Source organism: Gobio gobio (genome assembly GCF_949357685.1).
Source record: "Gobio gobio genome assembly, chromosome: 1".
Lineage (NCBI taxonomy): Eukaryota > Metazoa > Chordata > Actinopteri > Cypriniformes > Gobionidae > Gobio > Gobio gobio.
Genome location: NC_137097.1, coordinates 78,812,516 through 78,825,979, shown reverse-complemented (window position 1 = coordinate 78,825,979; position 13,464 = coordinate 78,812,516). Strand labels below are relative to the sequence as shown.

The window sequence follows — 13,464 nt, the reverse complement described above, 5'->3', positions numbered from 1 at the left end:
TTTCCAACAGGACTGGGACCAGCACACAGTGCCAAAGCAACCAGTACCTGGTTTAAGGACCATGGTATCCCTGTTCTTAATTGGCCTGCAAACTCGCCTGACCTTAACTCCATAGAAAATCTATGGGGTATTATGAAGAGGAAGATGCAATATGCCAGACCCAACAATGCAGAAGAGCTGAAGGCCACTATCAGAGCAACCTGGGCTCTCATAACACCTGAGCAGTGCCACAGACTGATCGACTCATGCCACGCCACATTGCTGCAGTAATTCAGGCAAAAGGAGCCCCAACTAAGTATTGAGTGCTGTACATGCTCATACTTTTCATGTTCATACTTCTCAGTTGGCCAAGATTTCTAAAATTCCTTTCTTTGTATTGGTCTTTATGAGATACTGAATTTGGGATTTTCCTTAGTTGTCTGTTATAATCATCAAAATTAAAAGAAATAAACATTTGAAATATATCAATCTGTGCGTAATGAATGAATATAATATACAAGTTTCACTTTTTGAATGGAATTAGTGAAATAAATCAACTTTTTAAAGATATTCTAATTATATGACCAGCACCTGTAGTGTGTACATGCCCAACAGTCCTCCTAAAGCATTCAAGTTGTAAGAAGACTTCAACCTACACTATTTAGATACTCAGATACTTTACATAATAGGGCTGGGCGATAAAACATTAACAATATGTATCGCGATAGACATGTAATCAATATCAATAAAAAATGCGTTCGATAAAACGTCTTCGTCGGAAGAAACCAGAGGTTGCAAAGCAAGTTTGGTTGCATGAACAAAGGCACTCACTCTCTGGTAACCTAGCAATGCAGGGAGTAACATGCTACCAGCCAATCATGTAACAGTTTAGTTGCACCATATCGTTGTCTCGTGATGGATTCTTCAGTAACAGAACCGGCGTGGAGTGATATGTGGAAAGCCTTATTTGATCGGTGAGTGATGTAGAGTAGATGACTGACTGCTGCGCCAATTCTGACAGGTGCCCGCGCATTAGTGCTGGGCGGTATACCGGTTCATACCGAATACCGGTATTTATTTTTGTTATGATATGAATTTTGATGATACCGCAATACCGGTATATGTCGCTTAAACAACGTTCGGAACACGGCGCAGCGCGTCATTGTTTAAGAGGGGACCCATTTCATTGATGCACTGTAGTAAGAGCAGTCAGAGCACAGTTGAGATCGCAATACAGCACAACCTATGGCTGGATCCTATACTCTCATTCACTGTTCCCTACGTTATCACTTTATCACTCGACTTCCTGCTTCGCTACTGTTCGGACGCTCTTGCTTACTGCTCCGCGCTTTTCTCTATCGCTTCTATATTTTACAACTTCAGCAAATCAGCACAGTGCTCAAACGACAAAGCTTGACTCCAATGATAAAATTAGAAACTCTGGTGACTGAATTCCTAAACAAAAAGCGGAATATTTCAACCGACCAGCCTCCCACTGCCTTCAGCTTACATTCCGGAGAAGGGAAAACACAGCTGCCTACATTCAAAAGGATAAGAAAATGCCTCTTCTAGAATCTACTTGCTGCACAAACTGCCACAGACTTTTACAAAGGATTGCAGTTCTTGAAACAAAGTTATTTGCGGAACCATCCAACCAGACGAATCACACAGCAGAGCTTCATCATGATCGCCCTCTGCACACTGCCGGTGAGTCCCACAAATGTAGTGCTACTCAACATGTAGAGAAACAAGTAACTGATCAACACACTAATCGATGGAACAAACAGGGAGCAAGACCCAAAGGCACTCGAGACATCAGATTGTCACGAGCATCACATATTGCCGCATTAGCATGCTCTACCCCAGACACAAGGATTGCAAACACTAGTTTTCTACCACCAAATATACATCTTGAAAACAGATTTGAAGTGCTAATGAATGTGGGTGAGGAATCCCCAAACGTGATAAATGTGACCGAACACAGATTGAATCAGCCCGCAGCTAACACTAATGCTAACAGGCGCTCAAGGTCGAGCAGACAGCGGCCCTCAGCTCAGAGCGCAGCCGAGCCCAGGACTCTTATAGTGGGCGACTCAACAATCAGAAACATTAGCAGCAGGGATACAACTACATGCTGCCTTCCACAAGCAACAGTTTCTGATGTCAACAGGGAACTTAAGAACATTCTGATGAAACACAAGACTGCAAATCGACTCATCATTCATGTGGGAAAGAACGATATTCAGAGAGAGGAGTCAGAACTCCTTAAGAGGGATTTTAATGAACTTTTTGAAACACTTAGAAAACTGAAAGTTCAGCCGTTCATCAGTGGACCACTTCCAGCAAAAGGAACAAATAGGTTTTCACGGCTACTTGGGCTTAATACATGGCTGCAAAAAACCTGCAACATGAAGGGAGTGAACTTTATCGACAATTTTAATCTCTTCTGGAGTCAGAGACAACTGTTTACATCAAATGGCCTCCACCCAAACAAACTCGGTGCAAGAGTGCTAAAGGACAATATTTATTTTTCCCTTCATCATCCTTCAGCTGTGTGTGCTAACCCACTCAACCTGGATGGCACACACACACCAGTAAAGTACGATCACAGGACTTCATTTCAGCATCTGAATGGACATGCGGTTGATACAGCCCACAAGGACAATGATAACACCACGCAGCCACAACAACCACTTCTCATGGACACACTCCCAGCTGAGCCCAGCCCTCAGAGCTCACCACAGATAGACTGTGACGAATTAGAACTGCTCCAAATGACACAGATCGAGGCACTAAACAGTAACATCTCAGCCCATACTGTGGAGTCTGTGGAGGCACTGGTAAAAATGGGGACCATCAGGAGTGACACTGGTGAAATTTTAAAACTTATATGTAATATAAGCAATAGGCTGGAAGAAATGTCACTCCTTGAACCGGACGATAACATATTGCAGCTTCCGGTAACACCAGAGAAACAGCCCCCCTCACCAGACATGTTATCCCACTCTACAGCATCCCCGCCTCTGAGCTTCACAGAGAAAATGGATTTTGTTTATACTGGAAACAGACAATCATACTCGATCGCTGCGAGCCCCCAGATATCAACCAAAAAGCGTCAAGGCCCACACTGTAAGCCCGGATAAGTTGAATTCACTTAAAAATTTTGAGGAAACCGGTTGCCTTAAAAACTTTAAGTAATGGGTTATGAAAACTTGAGCGCATTGGACTTATTATTTTAAGTTCAAAACACTGAATGCCAAGTTGATTTCACTTACAATCTCTTGTAATATTAATTATCTTGTCACATGAACTCCACTTACTATTTTAAGTTAAAGTAACTAAACCTTTGTATTCATTGAATATGCTAAACTAGAACATTTAAATTAAGACAAATACGCAATACAAAAGTAATTTTTTTACTGTTTTATTTGAAAACAGCATTAACTTGCAGGTTGTTGTCCCCTGCTTTAACAACCTTGAATCATGAGCCTGAAACAGTGACAAAATGTGTCATTCATGCCCTGAACATTGCATAAAACAAAGCACCATCATGCCAACAAAAACACTTATTGTGCCCAAGCATGTGTAGATCATTATCACAACAAATCACATTAAAACTGTATTATAACTAAACTCCTGTTAGAGAAATGTTTTATATAGTTGAACATTCCCATTTATATGACTAAACATGACTAAAATATCTATGTACCTATACATCTTAAATCTAAAATGCACCAAGACATCTGCCTTTTAGTGGGTAATGTAACTAAAATACCCAACTAATTTGAAATGAAAAAGCCTGTGTCATGGAATCTTGTGCAAAAATCAGTGCAAATACCACAGGACATGTACTCCAAACCATACACAACAGTAAACATTTTTATAAAAGTCCAACGTTACAAACTGTGGCAAACAAATCTGGAACAGTAGTAGAGCCACTTCGAAACCCCGTTTTATGCTTCCAGCTGATTTTTCAAAGTTTGAATTTTGGGTACCAGCTCACTTCTACCCAGTTTGAGCATTACTTGCTGAACAAAGTTGAAAGTGTTTTTCATGCACTTGGGGTAGTCCAGATGCAGGGCGTAGATCAGTCCAAAAAGGACACAGAAGGCCTGAGGCAGGTTGGCCAGTTCATCCATTACCACAGACCCTTCCAAGATGATCCCTACTCTGGATGGGTTGAGCTGGGTATTTTCTTGACCAAGGCAAAGAATTCCCACTGGAGTTTCAATGTACGAGTCCTTGTCAGTTACATCCTAACAGTGAAAGAAACGTTTTGACAAGGAGAGAACATAAACATGGCAGTTAGACAATGGTGTTTTGTCCACCAAAAATAACCTGTTTATAATGAAAAGCATTGTACAATATAAACCACACTGAAAGTAATTTATATTAAAAGGATGATACCAGTATTAAATTTCTATCAAATGCCATATTTGGATCTGTACAGTTTGCAACACTTTGCCCAAAATATGGAGTTTACCCACTTTCAGTCACAGTTGTGCTGAAACATTTTTTTATGACTCTCAGTACCGTTCACCTTAATTGTTTTTGTTTTTTTTACTTTACCAGTTGAAAGTAACATACAAAATAATATATTTGATGACTGGAGCAACCAGAATCTAACAAGTGCTCCCCATTTGAGTCAGAACTCCCCATTTGAGTTTTAGACCCAAAAACAATTTCACAAGTTCCAACCGGTGACAGTAAAGTCAAAAACGAATTGGGCAATTGTAAAAAGATTCATACAACCTTAGTTATTGGGAGAAATGTTTCTACTTTTTCAATAGGACTGGGACTGAAAGTGAGTAAACTACCTTTGTTCGGCCATAAAATAAAGACCTAATGGAGACACTGATGCTGATCAAATAATTCTGAAAATGAATGGAAGTGTTCATTAACAGCTAAAAATGAGACAAAAGGAGCATGCACCAGCAACATTTACAAAAACAAATTAACTTACAGAGCATGTCTTGAAGAAGGCAGAAGAATCATCCGCCAAGATGACAGGCAGTCCCCGAAGACATAGGCACCTGATGTCTGTTGGCTCAGTGGTCTGCAAGATAGTGGACACAAGAGTTAAAACAGATCTTGCCAAGGATACTCACATCAGGGTTTCCCATACATTCCTTAATTTGTGGTGGCCCGCCACAATATCAATAGCAGTGTGTGTGTGTGTGTGTGTGCAAGTCTGTGTGTCTGAGTCTGTGTCCACCTCCAGGTCCAGGATGGTGTGTGTGTGCGCGTGTGAGCCTGAGTCTGTGTTTGAATCTGTGTGTGTGAGTCTTTTTGAATGTGTGAGTGTGTGTGAGCCTGTGTTTGAGTGTGTGAGTGTGTGTGAGCCTGTGTTTGAGTGTGTGAGTGTGTGTGAGGCTGTGTTTGAGTGTGTGAGCAAGTTTGTGTGTGCGCGTGTCCACCTCCAGGTTGGTGTGAGTGTGTCCACCTCCATCTCCAGGTGTGTGTGTGTGTGTGTGTCTGAGTGAGTGAGTGAGTGAGTGAGTGAGTGAGTGAGTGAGTGAGTGAGTGAGTGAGTGAGTGAGTGAGTGTGTCTGAGTGAGTGAGTGTGTCCACCTCCCTCTCCAGGTCCAGGTCGGTGTGTGTGTGTGTGTGTGTGTGTGTGTGTGTCTCTGAGTGAGTGTGTGTGTGTGTGTGTGTCTGAGTGAGTGAGTGAGTGAGTGAGTGAGTGAGTGAGTGAGTGAGTGAGTGAGTGAGTGAGTGAGTGAGTGAGTGAGTGAGTGAGTGTGTGTGTGTGTGTGTGTGTGTGTCTGAGTGAGTGAGTGTGTCCACCTCCCTCTCCAGGTCCAGGTCGGAGTATGTGTGTGTGTGTGTGTGTGTGTGTGTGTGTGTGTGTGTGTGTGTGTGTGTGTCTGAGTGAGTGAGTGTGTCCACCTCCCTCTCCAGGTCCAGGTCGGAGTATGTGTGTGTGTGTGTGTGTGTGTGTGTCTGAGTGAGTGAGTGAGTGAGTGTGTGTGTGTGTGTGTCTGAGTGAGTGTGTGTGTGTGTGTGTGTCTGAGTGAGTGAGTGAGTGAGTGAGTGTGTGTGTGTGTGTCTGAGTGAGTGTGTGTGTGTGTGTGTGTGTGTCCACCTCCCTCTCCAGGTCGGAGTGTGTGTGTGTGTGTGTGAGAGAGTGAGTGAGTGAGTGAGTGAGTGAGTGAGTGAGTGAGTGAGTGAGTGAGTGAGTGAGTGAGTGAGTGAGTGTGTGTGTGTGTCTGAGTGAGTGAGTGTGTCCACCTCCCTCTCCAGGTCCAGGTCGGAGTGTGTGTGTGTGTGTGTGTGTGTGTCTGAGTGAGTGAGTGAGTGTGTGTGTCTGAGTGAGTGAGTGAGTGAGTGAGTGAGTGAGTGAGTGAGTGAGTGAGTGAGTGAGTGAGTGAGTGAGTGAGTGAGTGAGTGAGTGAGTGTCTGAGTGAGTGTCTGAGTGAGTCTGAGTGAGTCTGAGTGAGTCTGAGTGAGTCTGAGTGAGTGTCTGAGTGAGTGTCTGAGTGAGTCTGAGTGAGTCTGAGTGAGTCTGAGTGAGTGTCTGAGTGAGTCTGAGTGAGTCTGAGTGAGTGAGTCTGAGTGAGTGTCTGAGTGAGTCTGAGTGAGTCTGAGTGAGTGAGTCTGAGTGAGTGAGTCTGAGTGAGTGAGTCTGAGTGAGTCTGAGTGAGTGTCTGAGTGAGTGTCTGAGTGAGTGTCTGAGTGAGTGTCTGAGTGAGTGTGTGTGTGTGTGTGTGTGTGTGTGAGTGTGTGTGTGAGTGAGTGAGTGAGTGAGTGAGTGTGTGTGAGTGAGTGAGTGAGTGAGTGAGTGAGTGTGTGTGTGTGTGTGTGTGTGTGTGTGTGTGTGTGTGTGTGCACCTCCCTCTCCAGGTCCAGGTCGGTGTGTGTGTATGAGCAAAACTTGCAATAAGAAGTCTGTGGAGCAGTCAGAGAAAGTGTAGCAATGGCAAAGCAATGTCAAGTTATCTGACATTAAGTGTTGGCAATGGAAATGTGTACTTGTCAATAAAAATATATGATATTTAACCTTTTTGTTGTGCCTTAATCACCCCCACCACCACCACCACCACAAAAAAAGACAAATTAGGTAATGAAGAGAGAAAAGGAGACAATTAAGGAAGGGAAATGAGATGGAAGGAAGGAAAGAAAGAAAGAAAGAAAGAAAGAAAGAAAGAGCAGGGAAAAAAGAAAAAGATAAAGAGCAGAGAAGAAAGAAAATACAAAAGAGATGAACAGAGAAAGGAAAGATATAGTCAAACCCACCTTTGTGTGACGTAAAAGCTCAGCCAAAAGCTGGCCGGTCAGGCCTTTCTTCTTCCTAAAGAGGTCCATCAGCCTTGGAGAGAAACGATCAAGTTCATCAAAGAAATTCTCTTGCAGACTTTTCCCCACCACTCTGGTGAACTCGTAAAAAACCTGAAACAAAACATGTTTTGCATAAGAAGCTAAAAACAAGAATCTATGGACAAATTGTATTCAACATTACAGTAACACATACGTCTTTTCGAAACATTCAACAGTAATACATACCTGGCTTTCTGTGAAAAGAGCTGGCCATCGATGTACCATCTGGCTGATGGCAGGCTTGTTTTGGACAACTTCTTTTCTCCGAAGCGCAAACGTCATGTCCATCTCTTTCTTAACAAGGGACCCATTTGGCTTTGTCTTCATCATTTCATTGACCAAAACCTGGCGAGCTTCTTCCAGGTTGTGCTCATCCCTCCCCTCTGGATATTCAGGTAAGAAATTGATTTCCCCTTTCCTTGGCTTCTTTATGCCTTTGTGAGGAGGGTCTGCATTTGCAGTGTACCTTCCACGTTTACCACCATTGACAGTGACATCAACTCGTCCAATCTGGCGCATTTTAGTTCTATAATTACCCATCTTGAACTTCAGACTGTTCTTCCATCCAATCCAGCCAGAGGATGAGCCTGATTCTTGGAGACACGGGTGGGTTTGTACTAATGCTTTTGCAACGGCTTCAAAATCGTCCTTTTCTGGGTATGCTTTAAATTTATACATGGTCTCAGCCAGTTTCTCTAGGATATCGTGTTTCAACTCTTTTGTCACCTTAAGATAGGTTCCATCCCTGAGATACAACAGGTTACCTTGACGAAGTCTGTACTCAACATCAACCGAAAATTTGGGAACGTCAAATACCTCTGGCCACTGAAAACTTCTATCCAGAGGGGAGCTGGACAGGATCTCGGTGTCAGCCTGGCTGCTTGTGTCACCATATGATTCAGTGTTTGGTGAGATTGGTACAAGCTCAATCATAGGGATGATTTTGATTGTTGGCTTCTCTGGGAGCTCACAGAGACTGGTGAGGTTACACAGTTCATTGTTAAATTCAGGATCTTGGTACTGTAGGGTGAAACTATAGTTCGCTTGGAGAGTGCCTTTGAGCCAGCCAATCAAATCATCAAGTGTGTCAGGTCGTTTTGTCGTCATCTTTCTTATATCTCCCTCAGAGACAATAACCCTCATGGTTATATTCTGTTGCTCAGCCATCTGTGAAACCATGATAAAAGACAGGTATTTAACAAATAACATATCGTCTCAGTGTTACCATAAGTTCTCCTTGTACCCTATATGCTGATAATGGGAAGACATCATTCAAGTCTGACATCTGAACCACAACCAAAGAGGGGACCTCATTACAGACAAGTTGGTAAGATCTTAAATGCTCACAATACCATGCTGTCATTTTGTGGCAAACAAACATAATTTCTGTGTTAACAGCCACAATCTTTTGAATCTGGGCAAATTCAGGGAGACCTGAGCATGAGCCAGTAGAGAGTATCATGTTGGGATGATATTTGATTCCATCTACACAGACAGATGATGCATTAAGAACTGACCCAGGCTTTGTAAAGTTTTGCGCAATTACTCTCTGAACGTTCAAAGGGAAAGAGGCAAGCAAAACTGGGGTAACCTTTGTCATCTCAACTGATGGTCTGAAAAAAGAGCTACAGTCAAGGTGGTAACTGACTGCTTTCTGGTGTTTGGTAGCAAGTGTCATGGCAACATTTTTGAAGTTTTGCACATTGCGAATTGCCTTTTTAAAGAACTTGTGCTTCCCCTCAAAGCGCATCGTCCAAACATCAGACAGGGGACCAAATCTCCTTACAAGCTGAGGGTAATGTTCCACAAAGTGATGCTTTGGCCTTAAACGAAAATCTGGAAATGTTGACTGCAGCAGCTGTCTGTGCTCTGCTATTTTACAGTCCAGGAAATGCAGTGTCTCCTCAGTATGCCTTGGTGCAACAGCTAGCTCAACCACATCTTTGAGAAGCATGACAATTTCCCAAGTGTTGTCACCCTCAGGGACACAGTGACCAATAAGAAATGGAAGGAGCCTTATGAGACACCAATTCTCATGGGCATTTCCACCAATGGTCCCTTTGGCGGAAAATCCCTTTCCAATAATCTGAGGTCGGTCTGTTTTGTCAGTAAATGTGTAGTTAAAGTTTCTGATGGTCTGATTTAACATTTCTAGTGTGAAATACCCCTTGCCTATCAGGTCTTTAAGACAAAGGGACAACTCAGTTGGAACAATGCCTTCCAATATATCATGCAAGATGTCAGGGGGGTAACCAGTGACTGCATGAAAGTGCTCAAGATTCTCAGTTAAAGGACATGCTCTTTTCACACCATAAGTCCGACTCAAAGCTGGGTCCTCTCTCACCTCCTGCACCTGCTTATCATGGGAGTCTTTGTCTCGGAGTTTAAAGAAACCAGAACATACCTCTTGGTGTTGTGTGTCAATACTGCTTGCCGAACAGAATCTGCAGAACTTGTCAGTAGTGAAGCTCTCCAGGAATCCTGCAAGGGAGTGGGCACCAAGATTATCAGCAACAACATATAAGACTGTGCCTTTCACACTCTCACCTAGTTGCTCTAAGTAAACACCATTTTGCTCCAATGACTTTAGATCATAGATAAGAGGTTGCAGAACTTTAGCGTAACCACACTCTTTGACTGTTGAGGTATTGCACAGTAGTGCAAGTTGGATTGAGTTAAGGGTTGACCTATATTTTGCAGGTATGTTGGCAATGACCCAGTATATGGCACACATTTTATGTTTTAGCTTTGATGTTCCTAGAGGATTGGCTACTTCGAAGTCATCAATGTAAAGTCCAAGAGCAATTGTGAACTCGTCCCTTGCAAGAAGAGAGTTTTCATTAAAGCACTGGCCATCTACATATGATCTATATTCCTGTGGGACATGTACTTTTTCTGACATGGCTTTATCTAATATGTCAGTTTTGTTCAGCAACTTCTGTAGCATGGGAACAATAGGGACATATGCAAGTGTTTTTTTGCCTTTTTCCACACAGTATTCAATGGGGTTCACCAGTGGAAACTCTCTACGTACATAGGCCGCTCTCCTTTTAGCAGTTCCTAGGGATCCATCTTTGGCACAAAATGCCATTATGTTACTTTCTGACACTACACTGGTAAGCTCTCTCACAACTGTTTCATTGATGTCAACATAATATTTCTTTAGAACGTCCCTCACTCTGTTATGCAGAAGTGGCTGTGACAGCTTATTGATTTGACAAAGTTGTTGTATTACTTCTTGCACAGAGCTCTCTGGTATGTGCAGGACAGTTTGCATCTTTAACAGAAGAGATGCTAAGTTGTGCTCAAGCTGTTTTTCTAAATCACGAAGATCAGTCTCACTGGCTTCTACACTGACATCTTCTAAATCGTCCATATCATCAGCATGTGACATTTGGTCTTGTGTAGCATCACTGTCATCGCTTACAGTATCAAAACCAATGATTTCTGACTTGAACCTTTTCCAGTTCTGGTCCTGGAGTTTTTTACTCTTGTGTGCTTTGAAAGTGGAGTACATACTGGTTTCAAAGTTACAGTCTATATATGGGCAACTGACTTTATGGTTTACTTTTAAGTGTGCAGTATGCAGGTGAGTAAAGTAGTCGGTCTGAGAACAAGACTCAGCAAACCCACATGACAGACAGCAAAATTTAACTGGTGCATCTGGTTGCTGCTGATCAGGAGTTTTGGTGTGAAGGCGGGATAAATGTACTTTTAGTGCATTGAGTGATTTAAATGTACATGGACATTCCTGATGTAAACAAGGAAAAGGCTCTGTTCTTGCATAACTTCCATGTTTTAGCCTATAATGCTTAAATAGCTGTGCTCTCTTTTCACAGCGAAGAGGGCAATACTTACACTTCCAAAGCATAATTTTCAGAGATTGATATTCAGTTTGTTGCTAATCTCAGGATATTGGGTTCAAAAGAATCTCTTTCCATGACCTGCAACACAATAAAACAAAGAAAATAAGAGACAAGGGAACTTTTAGCTACAGTATTCTATTGCAACAATATACCTGTATTTTCAAGAAAGCTAACATTAAAGCCGTAATGTCATTATTAGGGGTGTGTATTGCTAATATACTCAAGTTTGCATAAACCGGTTGCAATTCACTTTCTCTTAAGTGCTTGAAGGTAAAATAATCACTAAAGCGGAGCCTATGTCATGCACAAGACAATAATAAAATGAATGGTCAAAGTTGTCATCACATTTAATACTAAAAAAACAATCAAATGTGGTCGCTAACACTCCTCTTCCCACCGAGTGCGTGTCCCTCGTTCAGCGTGGATCGGGCGGTGTCACCAAGACGCTAAAGTTACAGGTTAAAAACATCCAGTTGAACTGGTTTTAACAACGGTTTTACACGGTTCAAAAAAGCCCCTCCAGTAAAAAAAGAAAGTTAGCAATGTTACAACGTGGTTGCGCTCTCTTTGCCGCCATGAATGCGCGTGGTTTTCGTCGGCAGCGTTTAATCTGCCGAGAGGCGGTTCAAAGCGGGGTAGCGTATCCGCCAATACAAGTGAAAAATGTCCCGTTGAACTGGTTAAAACGACAGTTTTCCAAGTTCACAAACAGTGCGTCAATATGGCTAGCTAAGCCATCAAACCGGTGGCTACAGGTGATGTCTGTCGACCTTGACGTTGAAAACGTCTGTCAAGTCAAGCACCGTCACAAAAAGCCCTTTCAGTGATAAAAGTAACTACTTAACTTTTAGATAGCTAGCTAAGTACCTTAACGGGTGACAATGTTAATCTCCGTCGACGTCAAACTGCTTCTCTTGGACTTTTCAGAAACAGCGCATCAAGTGAAAAAAACTTTCAAACTGTAACGTTAGCCAGTAGGTGAAAATGGCGGCCAACCTAACGTTAGTTAAGGTTATAGCGTCCCACTACTCACCAACATCCCCTTATATCCACACACAAACACATTAAATTGACATAGCTAAACAATGATCATCGGGAGGGCGAGACCAAAGCTACTTACCGTCTCTGGCGAGTTTTAGCAGCAACTGGACCGTCCGGTGCGCGGCAGGAAAATGACGTCGTCTTCTCAGCAAAAAACTTAGACACGGCGGCAAAGTGGCGGCTTTCACGTTCCCATCGTGCATTGCATGACTAAAACTTTGGAATTTTAAGCTATTTCACTTAAAGTTATTCACAGACTCAACTAGGTCTACAAATTAGTTTAACATACTTACATTTGCTAGTAATGCAATCAAAACTTAATCGATTTGAGTCATTTAAGTACATTATACTTTAAATGTTTGATTACATATGAAATCCGGGTTTACAGTGCACAACCACCAAAGACTGTGGGCCCAGCTCGCTCTGCCCCTCCTCCTGTGAGATTTCTTCGGTCACAACGCCAGGGCACACACCCTCCTCCATCTGCACCAAAAACAACTGATACCAGCTCTCAGTGACGTGTTCTGGGTCCTCGCAAAGTCACCAGCAATCTTATCAAATGTTTACAAAACATGCGTGAGCCCAGTGTGTCTCTATCTTTCTCTATTTCTGTTCTGTTACGTGATAGAAAGTCCAAGGCTTTCTCAGGCCGTATGGCAAACCCATCTAATCTGCTGCCTGTTAATTGTCAAACTAAGATTACTATGGGGGAAAAAATTAAAATTTAATACTGTTAAGTTAGCACTCTTAAACATCCGTTCACTCAAAAACAAATCATTTCTAGTCAACGACTTAATATCCACAAACAACCTAGATTTTTTGCTTCTAAATGAAACGTGGCTAGAAGACAGCTGCAGTGCAACAGTCCTCAATGAAACAGCCCCTCCTAACTTTACTTTTATGAGTGTGTGCAGACCAGTCAGAAGGGGGGGGGGGGGGTCGCAGCTCTATTTAAAGATGTTTATCAATGTAAGCAAGTATCATTTGGTGACTATTTGTCTCTAGAATATCTGGGCATTGTGCTAAAAGGTGCACCACGCATCCTGCTTATCATTATTTATAGGCCTCCAAAATATTCTCCGGCCTTTATTGATGACTTTACAGAGCTGTTATCAGCAATCTCCTCTGAGTATGACTGTTTTGCTATTGCTGGGGATTTTAACATTCACATTGACAATGCTGAATCCAGTACAACAAAAGATCTCATGACTGTTCTTAACACTTTTGATTTGACACAACATGTTCACGGACCCACACATGA

General features: G+C 42.4%; 1 protein-coding gene across 3 annotated transcripts; it reads right to left on the bottom strand.

Annotated features, from left to right (window-relative positions):
• Positions 1-3,409: 3,409 nt before the first annotated feature.
• On the bottom strand, positions 3,410-12,636 carry LOC307125540 (sterile alpha motif domain-containing protein 3-like). 3 transcript variants are annotated; one of them, XM_079815444.1, is made up of 8 exons: positions 12,497-12,636; positions 12,283-12,359; positions 11,155-11,240; positions 9,701-9,777; positions 7,483-8,463; positions 7,216-7,368; positions 4,943-5,035; positions 3,410-4,235 (listed from the first exon to the last, which is right to left on the bottom strand). In XM_079815444.1, exons 5-8 carry the CDS (start codon positions 8,461-8,463, stop codon positions 3,933-3,935), a joined length of 1,530 nt encoding a protein of 509 aa, XP_079671570.1. In that variant the 5' UTR covers positions 9,701-9,777; positions 11,155-11,240; positions 12,283-12,359; positions 12,497-12,636; the 3' UTR covers positions 3,410-3,932. The 3 variants fall into 3 exon arrangements, 2 of the variants coding, with proteins under 2 accessions (XP_079671570.1, XP_079671569.1); XM_079815443.1 differs by lacking the exon at positions 12,497-12,636 and having other exon boundaries at positions 12,283-12,398; XR_013816394.1 differs by lacking the exons at positions 7,216-7,368; positions 7,483-8,463; positions 9,701-9,777; positions 12,497-12,636 and having other exon boundaries at positions 4,195-4,235; positions 12,283-12,398.
• Between the last annotated feature and the right edge of the window lie 828 nt (positions 12,637-13,464).